Source organism: Falco naumanni, chromosome 3 (genome assembly GCF_017639655.2).
Source record: "Falco naumanni isolate bFalNau1 chromosome 3, bFalNau1.pat, whole genome shotgun sequence".
Classification (NCBI taxonomy): domain Eukaryota; kingdom Metazoa; phylum Chordata; class Aves; order Falconiformes; family Falconidae; genus Falco; species Falco naumanni.
This window is the reverse complement of record NC_054056.1, coordinates 94,393,793-94,409,269: the sequence shown is the minus strand read 5'-3', so window position 1 is coordinate 94,409,269 and position 15,477 is coordinate 94,393,793. Positions and strand designations below refer to the sequence as shown.

Sequence of the window (15,477 nt, the reverse complement as noted above, 5' to 3'; positions counted from 1 at the left end):
ATTTTATGTGATTATACAGCTTGATTACATTGTACAGGCATCCATGAGGAGGGCTGAGAAAAAATACCTAAACCATTTTAGTAACTGTTTTACTTCACTTAGGATAGTTGAAGGTCTTTTGGCAAAAGACCTGAATTTGAATGTTTTGTTTCCATATATCCAAGCATACTTGGAGCATTTAAGTAAGCTTAAAGTACAGGTTCTCTGTTTCCTTGATAATCTTTTGTGATGCATGTATACCATAAAGAAGATGCTTTTATTAGTATTTACTATGTTAAGTACAATTCAGGCATCTGAGAAAGGGAATCTGTTGTGCTGTGCCACTTGTAATGATAGGGGACAATGGCATAAATGGGAATTTTAGGTGAAGTGTTGTTGTTGGCAGTCAAGCAGAGCTAGACCGTTTGGGAAGGATAAATTGTGGAGGCTTAATGATAAAACTTTTCCCCCCCAATTGTAGGAATCTCCTATTATTCTTAGAGATGGAAATGGTACAATCTATCCAATGGCAAAAGATTGTATGGGTGGGATACGAGACCCTGACTGGCTTGATCTTCCACCTATTAGTAGTCTTGGAATGGGTGTTCATTCCTTAACAAATCTTCCTGCTAACTCGACCATCAAAAAGAAAGCTGCTATTATTATTATGGCTGTTGAGGTAAGATATTTTCTTGACTACAGAATTACGTGCTTTTTTTCTCTTGCTTTCGTAAAGTAATGCTTAAAGCAGCTTTGTGTTTAAATACCATTTTGTATTTTTACTATTTCAAAGAAACTAATTTCAGCAGAAAATTCTCGTAGAAACATGAAAGCACAAACACATTTACATAGTAAAATTAAGATCCATTTTGGGGGTGCATGGCTTCTGTAATCAGGCTTTTAACTAATATTTTTTGGCATTACTGTTAAAGCTTATTATTTGATGTCTACTACCAGTGTACTTTTTTTTTTTTTTTTGGTTGCACAGTTTTTCTGAGGGATCCAGCAACTTGTTTTCTTGTGAATGCAATAGTTTTATTGTCTTACATTTTTTAAAAAAATCTTAAATTTGGACCATAAGTTAGGAAATCAAGTCAAGCAAAGGCTTTGGGGTTTTGGGTTGGGGTTTTTTTTTTTCTCCCACTTGAATTGCCTGTAGAGTTCTGTACTCATCTGTGGTGCTGTATGAATAGTTCTGGTGTGAATTCATGTATCATACTTGTATAGACCTATCAGTGGTTTGGTGCAGTTTAGTTAGATCTGCTGTGTGCTATGCTGCCACCAGGAGGTATTGTGTACCTGTTAGACTGAGGTTGATTTCACAGTGGACTATTCCATCACTCTGGAGAACCTTGTTATATCAGAGATGAGCCTCCCAGACTTTCAACAGCTTCTGTTCTTTCACTTTGCAGTATGTATATAGTTTGTTTAAAACAAATATGTAAGAGCTAGTTAATGTAGACCCCTTAGTTTTTTTCAGTTGTACCACTTTTCCCGTGTTACATGCAGCCATGAAATAATCTCTTAAGAACCCAGCTATGAAGTCAGAGGCATACTTTTGTGAGCCTGATAGCTTCTGCTATTTAAGCCTTTCCTTTACCTTGTCTGTGCCTGAATGCATGCTGTTTTCTGTTTTTAACAGTGCTATAATTGAGGTAATGTATATTCTCAATAGTTTCTGCACTGACTTCCAGCCAACATCCTAGATTTAGACCTATTAATTTCAGAAATGGAAAACTATAAGTACTTAGGAAACTTGTATGTCTCGCCTTCTGTGTTTTAAACTGTTAAAATATTGTATTCTTTTGAGTACAGAAACAAACTTTAATGCAGCACATTCTTCGATGTGACTATGAGGCTTGCAGACAATACCTGATGAATCTTGAACAAGCAGTTGTCCTGGATCAGAATCCACAAATGCTGCAGACGTTCCTTGGCCATAGATGCGATGGAAACCGCAATATTCTGCATGCTTGTGTGTCTGTGTGCTTTCCAACCAGCAACAAAGAAACAAAAGAGGAAGAGGGTGAGCTCAACAGTATAATGAAAATACTTTGAAAGTAAACTTTTTATGCATTTTGAAGAGCATTTGAAATAAAGGCTGCATTGTTCATATAAGGGTATCTTAAAATTTAGCACCTAAAATGTGTCCTAGCCTTTCAAAGGTGCTGAGACAACGTTTTTGTTACTCTTATAAGGATTTATAAGAATGCAATAATTAGAATACTAACCTGTTTTTATTGATTATAAAAGACAAAGTTTTCCCATCCACATGCTAATTTTAGATGAAAACAAGTATTTTCCAGCTTTTTATCACTAGTATCCCGATTATATCACTATAAACTTATAAAAGAAATGGTACTTAGTATTTTTCAAGTGTTACGGTATATGTTAATGCCTGCAGTAAGAAATGCTAGTTGCAGTTGACATGTATTAAGAAATGTGAAAGAATGACCTTCTGTTAACGCCAGTTACTGACACCATTTAAAAATGTCTATTAAATACTGTTATGTAAAAAGTATGTTAACAGAACAAGGTTGCTAAGTCAAGCACTCAAAAATTAGGAAATGCCAGAGTTAAGTTTACCCGTGTGCTATACATGGGTATGCGTTGTTAAATGGTCTTTAATTACACCGTCATACTATTTTTTCCACAGGACTACCTCATTCAGTGCACAAGATGGACGGTGCTCACCGAATGGGTAGCTATGCAATATTTCTTTTTATCCTCATCATCCAGTGTGTGGCCCCATTCCTTACTTATTGCACACCATACAAACCCTGCACTGAATAATGAATGAACTTCCTCGTGGGATTTTTGTATGGTGCTGTCATTGAATTTTAGTCATATATAGACCTTAATTGTTCATTGTATCCCTATTTATAAAATGGGGGTAACGCTGCAGCTTTCTCATCTCTTGCTTGAAGTTTTACTATAGCTTAAAGTATTACAGCTTGAAGTTTTTCTGTATTCAAAGCTATTAACTAATTTTGAGGGTTCTGTATGAGAAGTCTAGGGTCTGAAATCAGTTTTTGGATTAGGTGTTATCTCAAAACACTTTATTCTACAGCTGGATTAATAGTAGTTTCAGTTGTTCTGTGAATGTTAATTATTTCTGTGAGTCAGGCACCTTTTAGGTGTCCAGAAACTATTAGAATGTATCATGATCATCTGTAAAAACTTGCTTCACAAAGTTCTGTGTGCTGTTAGATGTGGCAGAAATAGATTCCATTTCTCCAAAGTGATGTTCAGTGACATTAAACACAAGACAATGCTCCCCCCATTCCTTGCCAAGCTGTTGCTGCCCTATTACACGCCTTCCAAATGTTGCAGCAAACAAGGCATAAACAGCTTGCTCATTGTGCAACCCTTCATCTTCAGTGTGTCGTCCATCCTGTGCACTGATTGAGGCAGGGGTCTTGTTGCGGGGTGGGGTGGGGGACAAAAAACCCCAAAACAAATAAACAAACAAAACCCAGTTGCGTAACTGAAGATTGGTTTACTATAAGCACACAAGGAGGCTGAAATAAGGATGCATGGGCAAACTTAATCTGACTTTTCCTAATTTGAGTGCTTGTCTTTGCAACCTTGACATTTTTTCAGTAACTTCATTTGGATGTAATTTACCTTTCTGAAAAATGAAAAACGTGAACCTGATACACTTTTAATACCCCTCTGCCTCTCTCTTTCCCTTCGCAACAATTGTTTTAGAAGGGAATTCGTATCTTTAGATTCAAATCACATTCACCTTCCACTATTACTGTTAGTGATGGATATTAGGACAAGCTTGTTTTCTGTGCATCATCTGGAGGGCAGTGGTGACTGATGTTATTGTCTGTAAGTTATACAGCCTTCTGTTGAACTGTAAAAGAAGTTTGATTTAGGAGTAAAGGCTTCAATTCAAGACTCCAGATACAGTGTTCTTTAACAATTACAGAACATAGTGCCCTTTCCCAGCTAGTACCTGTCTGAGTTTCTTTGCCCTTCTACGTATGGTTTCCTCCTGCTGCAAAGGGAATATTGAGGGCAGGGATAAGCTTTTTTTGTTGTCAGATCCTGTGCCTAGTGTTGGATAAATGAGCTGCAGGAAAAGTGGCTCGAGACCTGCAGGGCTGGGAGAAGGCTGCTCTGTGTCTCTGTGATTTGATATCTCCTCAGCCTTGCCAGTGGAATGGATCTTGGAATTCCAAGACAGGTCCAAAAAAAATGTCTAAGGCGTGTAAAATCATTAAAGAGTTACGATACTCAATTTCAGATAACTTTATTGAACACATGCAAACTGAGGGTTTTTTTCTAGAGAATAAGGACAAGTTTCATTAGACAACAGAACCACAAATTACCCTTGGAACCAGCACATTTACAGTTGATGGATCTCCAAAAAATAATACTGACTTCTTAAGTGGAACAGTGAAAATTCAGTTACAGTTTACAGTGGGACGAGGGATAGGTGAAACTTCTCTGTTGCAGAGAACAGTTGATTGCTTTCAAGATCTGTGACCCCCTGTGTGAGGGGTGCAGAAGTACTGTGAGATGGATCATGAGTTAAGAGAACTAGTGGACCTTAGAAACGAGTACAGCCCAATACAATGGCAATTTGTTTACAACCGCAGGTCAACTAGTATAGAACTAGGGGCACAAAAGTAATATTCTGTTAAGTACTTGGTGGTTCTCTGCTGTAGGCACTAGGTGACTTTTGTCTGAGAAACCTGCACATGCTTGAGAACAAGCAAAATCTAAGATCTTTGCCACTTCAGGTAGTGATGAGTGGAAAGATCTAAAAAGTAGCATACTATAGAAGCTGACGGAGACCACTGAATTACCTTGTTCTATGAACTCAAAAGTTAAAGGTATTAATAGTACGTTCTTGTTTGGGGAGAAAAAAAACCCAAAAGGAATTATCCGAGTGTTAGTATTGTCAGTGGACAAACTATGCATGCAAAGAGTGGTGGCTGTCAGTTTGAAAAGCCTTTAAATGGAAAGTGAGCACTAGCCATAGCAACTTTTAGACATGTCCTGTAAGAATGATCAGACTCACTTTATGGATTTTTTTTTCTTTTTCCAGAAATACACCTTTTCCTTCTAATTTGTGCTAAAATTTGTCTTTCACTGTGTTGAAAGGAAAATTGCCTCTGTCCTGGCCTGTATCATGCTGAAAGTGGCTTCTCTTTCAGTTCTTTCTGGATCCATGACTGTAGTGATTCCTAATTTGCTGTGTAGTGTCTATGCAATCTTTAATTTTCAGTAGCTCCTAAAGAAGCAATGACTGTTGCTCTGTGCAAACCTTGTACAGCTGACTTCACTGCTTTATCTGTTTATTGTCTTGTGGATAGATAAATCTACACTAAGTCTTTGATTCAGATGGTTGCCTCAAGTTGTACTGTAACTGTGCAACTAGGCAATTTTTTTATATTCTGTATAGCACTTGGCACAGTTCAGTCCTCGTTATGACTAGGACCTTTAGGTGTTATGGTGCTTAGGGTTTTAGATGTTAGAACAAATACTTATTCTTTCTGATGTAAACTACTTGTGCTATCTTATTATAATGCAGTTTTCCTGAGCATGCTCATAAGGAGAGCATGTATCTTACAAACCCAGAATTTTGCATTGTTCATAGCTGCTCATTTTGAAGTGTGCTGGGGTTTTTCTATGGTGGTCTGGGTTTTTTTCATTGTCATTACTTTTGAAGCCTTGACTCAGCAAATGTCTGGAATGAGCTACGCGACAGATCCTTGTCTTTTGATTATACTGAAATCTGTGAAAGCTTGTTCTGCAATTGGGGTGCCTTGGATTTCCTTCCTTGATGGCCTTTTAGAAACCAAACCCAGTCAGAATCATGGTTAAGCTCATCCAAAATAGAAATTTCTGTATGAACCTACTGTGTCCCTCTAAATCTTATTTAAAAAAGTGCAGGGAACATTTTATGATTAGTGACATTTCATACTTCATACTTCTTCCTTATAATTTTCCCAAGTGAAATTTGGGCAGTAACACTTTTCTTAATTTTTCAGAAGCAGAGCGCTCCGAAAGGAATACATTCGCTGAAAGGCTCTCGGCTGTTGAAGCTATTGCAAACGCAATCTCTGTTGTGTCGAGTAACGGTCCCGGAAATCGGGCAGGATCATCAAGCAGCAGAAGGTAGATTTACTAATGCTTTCCTCCTCTTTTCTGTATTCCGATTTACATATTGATTACCAATCTCTTACTAATTTGTTCCTTCAGTCTAGTTTAACAATGGGCTCTATTGCTAGTTTAAAGCCAGCTTTGACTTCTTCAAACACCATACTAGAGCTCTGGTGGTCTTTTTGAAGCCTTTTCTGGTATAAGAACTAATGTTGGGATATTTCTAAACTAATTCTGCTTTCTGGGGTTGGGACATTGTCTCATGAGTTGTAAAGTAGAAATGCTCCTCCTTGTGGGGAAAGGGGATTTGAGGATAAGCTTTAGCAGTCTTTGCCAAGGAGAATTAAGTATTGCAGACATACTGTAATAGTGCTCAGGCTTGCTGTTTTAACAGAACTTCTGAGGGAAATTATCACTTGCACAGATCAATAATACTGAGATCAACATAACACCAGTGAGGAGGAACTCAAATTGATTCTTCCTATCCTAAGCAATCATCGTTACAGTGGGAGTCCTTTTTATCACGGTGGCTGTAAAGGATAGGTTCGTGATGGTGACAGAATCCTGATTTCTGATTACATTTATGTTTTTCCTCTTTCCATGATGGTAATTGAGTGGTGCTCATGTCAAGGGAATTTGACAGTATCTGTACTGACTTCTAGTCAGTTCACAGCACTATGGATGAGAGCGTAGTACAGTTCTATTACTCAGCTCTGTAGTCAAAGCAACTGACGTGAAATCATGTCTTCATCCTTCCCAAGCTATAGTCCTCATCACTGTGATCTTTTTGACGTGGGAGATAAGGGTAGGGGTTGAAGATTCCCTCCCATATTTTGCAGGAGACGTTACTTATAAGAGGAAGTGCATTTAAAAAAACCCCAGACTACCTTTACATTTGCACCTCTTTTTTTTGTATCACACTGGGTCTACCACCTTTCTCTCGTAAGATGATATAGAATTTCTTGAAATTGTTTACTGACTGCACCCTGTAAAGTAGTACTCTCACATTTACTTTCACATTAAATAACTTCAAAGAAATAACTATTTTCAAAAAAAGTTTTTTTAAGCCCTATTTTTATTTTTCCATTGATTTCTTCTTGCAGTTAGATTTTAAAAAACAGAAAACAGCTGCAACAAGAGTAAATCCTTGCACAAGCTTAACACCCCTGGCAATGAGTTTGGGGTAGAAGGAATGTCAGATAGTGGTGGTAATGTCCATTAGCTGCTGCTTCCTGCAAGAGGCAGTACTGTGGTGACTAGGGTTACATTCTGGGCTCAAACCTGTCTTTATACATTGCTGGCTGACTTTTCTTCCAAGGCTGTTATATTCTGTTGCAGCAAAATGGAATACAGGAATGGAAACCACCTCTTTGCTCATTCTTTATGCTGAAGAAAAATGGAGATGATAAGAGTTTGGTTTCCTTTTTCAGTGTGAAATTCTGCTCTAAAATGTTCTACTTAAATGAAAATGAGATAGTATTTTTACCTTCGTTTTGTATTCAGTTTGAGATTAAGGGAAATGATGAGAAGATCCTTGAGAGCTGCTGGACTGGGCAGACATGAAGCTGGTGCTTCATCAAGTGATCACCAGGACCCAGTTTCTCCACCAATAGCTCCTCCCAGCTGGGTTCCAGATCCTCCTGCAATGGATCCGGGTAAGTCTGTTCATGTGTCATATTAGACTGTAGAATTAGAGATTTAATGAAGGAACCAACAACTTTTGATGTGAACCATTTAGATTTCGGCATGAGACTGAAATACCTAATGTCATTGAGGTAGCTTTAAGAGTTTACTGAAGGCTTAACAGCTGTTTCTAAATCCAGTATGTGTCTTCCTAATGCTGGTGTCAAACTTCTGTGAAGTGTGTGTTTTGTAACGTTGAGTTACATTACTAATCTAGGAATGTGGCCATTTGTAGGAAAGAGTACCAGCTAAGTACAGAAAACCTGCAGTGTGTTAGACATTGCAGAAAGAGCATGTTGTTAGGGATGTTTTTATGTATTGATATACATCCTGCTGTTCTGTTTACTGAAAGATGGTGACATTGATTTTATCCTGGCCCCCGCTGTGGGATCTCTTACCACAGCAGCGACTGGCACCAGCCAAGGACCTAGCACCTCCACAATACCAGGTGAGGACATATTGCTTATCTGATTATGCTTTAGAAGGAAAATGATCTCAAAAGCTGCCTCTGCTTGCACAGACTTTCTGCATATGAAAATGCCTCCGATCAGATGAAGATTGGATTGAAGCAGAATTTCAGAAGTGTGCAGAAAGTAAATGAAGCGCCATGCTGTCTTTTATGTAAAAAATATTTTTACCTGGGGAATGACAAATATGTAAAAATACGGTAATCGGTATGAAATTGGGATTCCTTTCTGTATTTCAGAATGTAATTTGGAACTGAAATTTACAATACTTCAGTAAAACATTGTTGAAATGAGCAAACCACTGAATAGTCAAGCTACTGATTAATCACCCCGGTGAAATACTGAATTACTTGCTTTAATAACTAGTCATTTTTTGAGGAAAAACTGTTTCTCTGCAATTTTTTTTCTTTATTACAGGTCCTTCTACTGAACCATCTGTAGTGGAATCAAAGGATCGGAAGGCAAATGCTCATTTCATACTGAAATTGCTATGTGATAGTGTTGTTTTACAACCTTACCTTCGAGAATTGCTGTCAGCTAAGTAAGGATTTTTGTATGAATTCTCACTATCCTTTGTAATACTATATCACCTGAAATTGACTACATAGAAGCCTTTTCGTAAAGATTATATAAAGATGCATTAGTTAAAATGGAGAATGTTAGAATATTGGCTGTATTTGTGTCCTGACGTCCCTTAAAATTAGGTCTGTTTCACAGAAGTAAAACAAATAGAAGAGTCCTTGTTTGTTCTGTGGTTTTCCTGATTGCACAAGATTAGCAGTGCTAAGTTTTCATATATTTGTTTCCTACCCCTGCTGTTATAACAAAAAATTTTAGTGTATTTTAACTTTTGTGTTGTTTTTTTCCCTAGGGATGCAAGAGGCATGACACCATTTATGTCAGCAGTTAGTGGCCGGGCATATCCTGCTGCAATTACAATTCTAGAAACTGCACAGAAAATTGCTAAAGGTACACCAGTTTCAGTAATTATCATGTGATTTCTTTCTGAAGTTTGGCATGTGTGCAGATTCATTATTAACAGTGCTTTTTTGTGTGTGTGTGTGTGAAATTACATGTGTTTTAGCAACTGGTGGTGATGGTAAACACCTTTTTCCAAAATATTGTTTATTACTGCATGTTTTGGAAGTCTTGCTTTTATGGAGTATCTTCCTCTTTTGTGGTGTATATATTATGATAGGTTTCTATGAGTATTATTGGTTTTATGTTCTTTATGGTCTTTTCAGTATTTCATTGCTTTATAAACATCAGTGCGTTGAGGTACTATTTTTCAGTAGCACAGTGGTATCACCTGGAACTTCTTTCTTTGAATTAGAAAAAAACCCTATGTGATAAAGCAGTATACCAGTCTAGATCCTGTTTCTGAAGAGACTCCTATACACGTTTTATGACTCTTTTGATGGTGGTATTTAACTATTTTAGAAATATGTGAAGTTGAACTTAACTAGAAACTTAAGCAGATGAGACATGTGGTGTAACAAGGTCTATAGGGCTGTGTATTCCTTGTAAGAATATTGCCCATAAATTATTTTTTTATTTTTTCAAAATGGTGGTCCACTGAATTGATTAGAATATCTGTGAATTTAAAACTGGGAAGGAGTTGGTGGTTGTATTTTTCAGTCGGGAATTTGCAGCAGCTTCTTTAAGAAATACCTGTAATGTGACAAGTGGAAAGCTTTTTTGAAAAACTGTGACAGAGACTTCATTCAAACTTCTGACTCTGTATGGAATTTTGTAATGAAAAACATCTGTTAAGTATGGATTCTGTTGGTGGGGTTTTGTTGTTTCTTGAGGGGTTGTTTTTAACACTGACATTCTATTGTTCTTTTAGCTGAAGCAACTTCCAGTGAAAAAGAAGATGATGTGTTTATGGGAATGGTTTGTCCTTCTGGTACAAATCCAGATGACTCTCCTTTGTATGTTTTGTGTTGTAATGATACATGCAGTTTTACGTGGACCGGCGCAGAACATATTAACCAAGTAAGGCGCGCTTTTTTTTTTCTTTAAGTAAATAGGAATGTGTTTCAACCATGTATTGTGTTAGTCTACTAAAATAATTATTAAAGTTGCATTGTTTTAATGACTGTAAATTTTAAGTCTGGTATGGTTACTGCTCCCCTGTTTGCTTTGTACTGTCAAAGCTGGCTGTGTTGGTCAGAATGTGGCTGTTTATGGGTGTGCCTTTTCCCCTCTGGCTAGCTTTGGCAAAAATACTGATGGAAACAGCTCTCTGAAAACACTGAATATTCTAACTAAAACAAAGTTTCGCTTTCTAGAATTTAATTACTTCTAAGTGAAGGCATCGTTTTGAACAAGGTTTTATTGTAACCTGAAGTGCTGTGAGATTGCAAGTGCCATAGAGAGAAAACTATGCGTAATATTTTTGGTAATTTTTTTAGGATATATTTGAATGCCGAACATGTGGCCTGTTGGAATCTCTTTGTTGTTGCACAGAATGTGCAAGGGTCTGTCACAAAGGACATGACTGCAAGTAAGTATTGTGTCCTGTTTCGTACAATTAAATCAGTATTTTGTGATCTCATTTGTTTACTGACAGTTAATAGGGGTTTTTTTTCCTTGGTTGAAGTGTTTAGTTATTAGAGAACAGAAGATTTAATAAAGTACTTTAAAATCTTCCTCTGCTGCTCTGTAGCGTTTATTTTAAGGGTCAGAATTGAAAGAGTAACCTGAAGCGGCCTTGTACTTCTCATTTTGTGGAATTCAGAGTAAATTAGTAATTCTGACACCCTCAAAGAAGTTAATATTCTAAGAATAATAGATCTAAACAATACCATGTTTTCATTTTGGGTACCTCCAGAGGTTTTCTGAAGCCAGTGAATCCTGATGACAGATCATTCTCATAAACTTCCAGAAAGAAGTGTAGCATATTAATCTCTAAGGTCAACTGTAATAAAGGGAAAAGTGGGCAAGCAGTCAAATGAATAGTCAAGAAGTCTATGATCAGCTTGGGCAAAGCTTTGAAGTTGCAGATGTTTTGTGCTGCTGTTACAGGGCGTAAAAGTTGCAGCATTAATATCCTAGCTATAATAAGCTAACAGATACAATTACAAAGATATTCTCCAGCATTGTAAAAATTACTGAGATTTTACTGCATGTTGTGAGGATTTCCAACTTAACTTTCTTGGCTGGAGGCTATTTTGGGAAAGAGTAAATGGTATTGGATGAGTTTTACTAAGGCATTATGAAAAGCTCTGTAGTGAAACTGCTGTTTTAAAATGAGTGTAGGAGATAAGAACAGCAAATGTAAAGTGTTGCCACATAAATAAACTCTGCATTTCTCTTTGACACTGGGTTTTGGCATCTTGCTACTATAATAAGCAAAAAACTCTAGCAGGAATCTTAATGTGTACACTAATGCCCTCAGCCTGCATAGAAGATATTTAGTATATTACTGAACAGTGTGGCAGCTCACTTTTTCTATTTCTTGTAGGCTCAAACGAACATCTCCAACAGCATACTGTGATTGCTGGGAAAAGTGCAAGTGTAAAACATTAATTGCTGGACAAAAGTCTGCTCGCCTTGATCTCCTTTACCGCCTGCTTACCACCACAAATCTCGTTACCATGCCAAATAGCAGGCAAGCACACATTTGTAATGACTAGGGGAGAATAATTTTTATTATTTTTAAATATGTGGTATGTCATGTCTCCACTAATCAATTTTTCATTACAGGGGAGAACATCTGCTACTGTTTTTAGTACAGACAGTTGCCAGGCAAACTGTGGAACACTGCCAGTACAGACCACCTAGAATTAGGGAAGATCGTAATCGTAAAACTGCAAATCCTGAGGGTAAGAGCTGTTTCAGTGAAATAGATGGCAGATTCCATATTTCAGTGCCTCTTTCTTATACTGTTTTTTTGTCTCTTTAGATTCTGATATGCCTGATCATGATCTAGAACCTCCTCGTTTTGCCCAGCTTGCTTTGGAACGTGTTTTGCAGGACTGGAATGCCCTGAAGTCCATGATTATGTTTGGCTCCCAGGAAAATAAAGACCCGTGTGTATTTACCCACCGTTGTCAATATAAAATTTGATCTGGTATTTGAGACCTGCTGACTTATATAAAATTTATTTCCTTCCTTTTTGTTTTTTCCAAGTCTTAGTGCAAGCAGTAGGATAGGCCATCTTCTGCCTGAAGAGCAAGTTTACCTTAATCAGCAAAGTGGTACTATTCGCTTGGACTGTTTTACACACTGCCTTATTGTCAAGTGTACGGCAGACATTCTGGTAAGCCCTCTTACCTGTGTTCTGTATAGATTTTTCTGAATAATGTGATGCTGTAGCGTATCTCAGGTGATAATGCTTGGAGACTAATTTGCACATATCTTCAAGTTGCTTGTGGTTTTGTGAATTTATACTGTTATGGCTCTGGTCTCCCTTTGAATCTTAACCTGTCTTGTTTCATGCCTGGAAATTACACAACACTATTGGGTTGTTAATGACCTGTTTCTACAGCTCTTGGATACTTTGCTGGGTACTCTGGTGAAGGAATTACAAAACAAGTATACATCAGGACGCAGAGAAGAAGCTATTGCTGTTACAATGAGGTTCCTGCGTTCTGTGGCAAGAGTGTTTGTCATTCTTAGTGTGGAAATGGCTTCCTCCAAAAAGAAAAAGTAAGTGGTGGGGGGTGTGCATGTGGTGGTTGTGGTGTTTTGGGTTTTTTAATTTAAAAATGTATTCTCTTGTTAAATGAGTTGATACAGATCAACAATAGGCAGAAACATCTGAATTAATTTGCAGTCTGTAGGCAGCATTGTGTGGAAAGGTGCAAACCTCAAGATTGCACAATAGCTGCTGTTATGTCATGTGGCTTTTTAATACAGTGCTTGTTAAACTTAAATGTTCGTGCTGAATCTTTGTTTAAAATGTTAAGAATTTTGTAAGTAGAGGTGTTTTTAACATGTTAAAATTAGAATCTGTGGTTGTGTGTCAGTAATAAATTTAGATATCCAGCCTTAGTCTCAAATTATTGAATGACAAATGTTTTTAAATTACTTGAGTAGCTGTGCATATTGTAGTGGTACACGTGAATATATGTATCCGTTAAAGATAATTGTCTTGACTCTTTGGAGGAAAAAAAAGGTATCACCATAATTTTTTTTTTCAGGGGAAAAAAGACATATTTGACCTGTGTTTTTCCATATTTTTTTTCCTAGCAATTTTATTCCACAGCCAATTGGAAAATGTAAACGTGTGTTCCAGGCATTATTGCCCTATGCTGTTGAAGAGTTGTGCAATGTAGCAGAATCTCTAATTATTCCAGTCAGGATGGGAATTGCACGTCCTACAGCACCCTTTACACTTGCTAGCACTAGTATAGATGCTATGCAGGGAAGCGAGGAACTATTTTCTGTGGAGCCTCTACCACCCAGACCATCATCAGACCAGTCTAGCAGGTAAAATATTCTAAAGCTCACCATTCGTTATTTTCAAAGACTTGTTAAAGGTGGCTTTGTTTTGGGTTTTCGTTAGCTTTTCATTAACGGAAGTGTGGTGAGGCTTCTTATTCTGGCCAAGCATTTTGGAAGTACTTTCCTACTGACAAATTTCTTCAGTAATTCAGGTTTATAGTGATGTCCAAAGATCCAAATGTTTTGTTTTTTTTTTTTCCTGTTAAGTTCTAGTCAATCTCAGTCATCCTACATCATAAGGAATCCCCAGCAAAGACGAATCAGCCAGTCACAACCAGTTCGTGGCAGGGATGAAGAACAAGATGATATTGTTTCAGCAGATGTGGAAGAGGTCAGGGTTTTTTTCTTTGTTTGTTTTTTTTTTTTCTTCTCAGTACGGCACCTAATGAATTAGCATGTGCTTTAACGTCTGAACCAAAAAGCTATGCATCAAGACCTCTGATTTGCAAAAAATACTGAGTAGTTACAAAGTCCTACCAAGCCATAAGTATTTTGTTTTTAAGAGCTTTGTGGTTGTTTTGTATTCAGCATTATTTAGTTGTTTAAAATTAATAAAATAAACAAATTAATAAAAATAGACTAAATTAAAGTATGATTTAGAATATTAATAAATACATCTGTCATTTCCTTTATATATAAACATACACTGCATTATAATTGCCTGTTAAAAAAGTTTTTAAGTCTTTCAGCATATGGTTGCTATTATGTAGGTTCTATTAGAGAACTAGAGGGTCTTTTACCAACATGGGAGCTCTTCAATATTTGGATACTAATTCTAGGTTTTATAGTCAAGTTTACCCTTTCAGCATTGAAATCTAATGTCCAAAGCTGTGGTTTATTTGTGGGCCTGATCCCCGCCCCCCCAAGCACTGTGGACTGTACAACCACATACAACTACTGTGGCTGTAAGTTCATTTTCTGTTCACGTCAATTGTGAGGTCATCTTCCTTAGATGTGGGGTTTTTTTGTTTCTTAGTTTTTTAATTAAATTTTGCACTGCGTTTTTGACAATATGTAGATTATTTCTGATATGGAAGATATTCTAGCATAAAATTACAATGCTTTTTCCAGGTTGAGGTGGTTGAGGGGGTAGCTGGTGAAGAAGACCATCATGATGAACAGGAAGAACATGGTGAAGAAAATGCTGAAGCAGAAGGACAGCATGATGAGCATGATGAAGATGGTAAGTATAATGCACATTATGCGCATTACTGCTTGGATGAGCAAACTGTGCATCAAAAACAAAAGGCATCTTTGGAGTCACCAGTGATAATGATTTGGGAGACTTGTGTGAGTAGAGAGAATCCAAGGGTTTTGGACTATGCATCTTACAAAAGGAGATGAGTAAAATTATAGGTAACTCATAGTAGGCAAGTACATGATCCTTTTTTAAAATTATTTTTCTCTTTCTGAATGAAGAGAAAATACTAAGGTACCAAAGGATAAAAAGAACCCAAACAATCCAAATGTTATTACATGCTTGGGTTTTTTGCCTTTTGTATTTGCCGCTGTAAAATGTTGCTGACATAAACTACTCGAAGGACTAAGAAAATAGCCTAGCTCGTGTATGGCTAATGACAGAATAGTGGTCATCCTCAAAAGGGATCTGAATCATGATGAGCTAGTTTTTAAACCAATCACAAAATGTTAACTGTGATTCAATACTTTGTAGACAAAATCAATCTATTATGTATGAAAATTCTTGCCATTAATATGACTTTTGTTAGTTAGTTTGGGATTAGGTGGCCCAAAGCTATGATGAGAAAAAATTATC

General features: G+C 37.1%; 1 protein-coding gene across 13 annotated transcripts in view; it reads left to right on the top strand.

Moving 5' to 3' along the window:
* Nucleotides 1–15,477, top strand: part of UBR5 (ubiquitin protein ligase E3 component n-recognin 5) — an 88,699-nt gene that overhangs the window by 53,682 nt on the left and 19,540 nt on the right. For 7 of the 13 annotated variants that reach the window (XM_040588959.1, XM_040588958.1, XM_040588950.1 and 4 more), the window contains 18 exons: nt 461–658; nt 1,795–2,005; nt 2,636–2,680; nt 5,988–6,114; nt 7,603–7,754; nt 8,135–8,230; nt 8,667–8,790; nt 9,121–9,218; nt 10,099–10,247; nt 10,667–10,758; nt 11,719–11,865; nt 11,961–12,079; nt 12,160–12,286; nt 12,387–12,516; nt 12,745–12,905; nt 13,449–13,688; nt 13,911–14,034; nt 14,775–14,886. In XM_040588959.1, coding sequence (XP_040444893.1) covers nt 461–658; nt 1,795–2,005; nt 2,636–2,680; nt 5,988–6,114; nt 7,603–7,754; nt 8,135–8,230; nt 8,667–8,790; nt 9,121–9,218; nt 10,099–10,247; nt 10,667–10,758; nt 11,719–11,865; nt 11,961–12,079; nt 12,160–12,286; nt 12,387–12,516; nt 12,745–12,905; nt 13,449–13,688; nt 13,911–14,034; nt 14,775–14,886 — 2,452 coding nt within the window. The remainder of the gene's footprint in view (nt 1–460; nt 659–1,794; nt 2,006–2,635; nt 2,681–5,987; nt 6,115–7,602; nt 7,755–8,134; nt 8,231–8,666; nt 8,791–9,120; nt 9,219–10,098; nt 10,248–10,666; nt 10,759–11,718; nt 11,866–11,960; nt 12,080–12,159; nt 12,287–12,386; nt 12,517–12,744; nt 12,906–13,448; nt 13,689–13,910; nt 14,035–14,774; nt 14,887–15,477) is intronic. The other 6 variants (XM_040588953.1, XM_040588956.1, XM_040588955.1 and 3 more) reach the window with 4 other exon arrangements.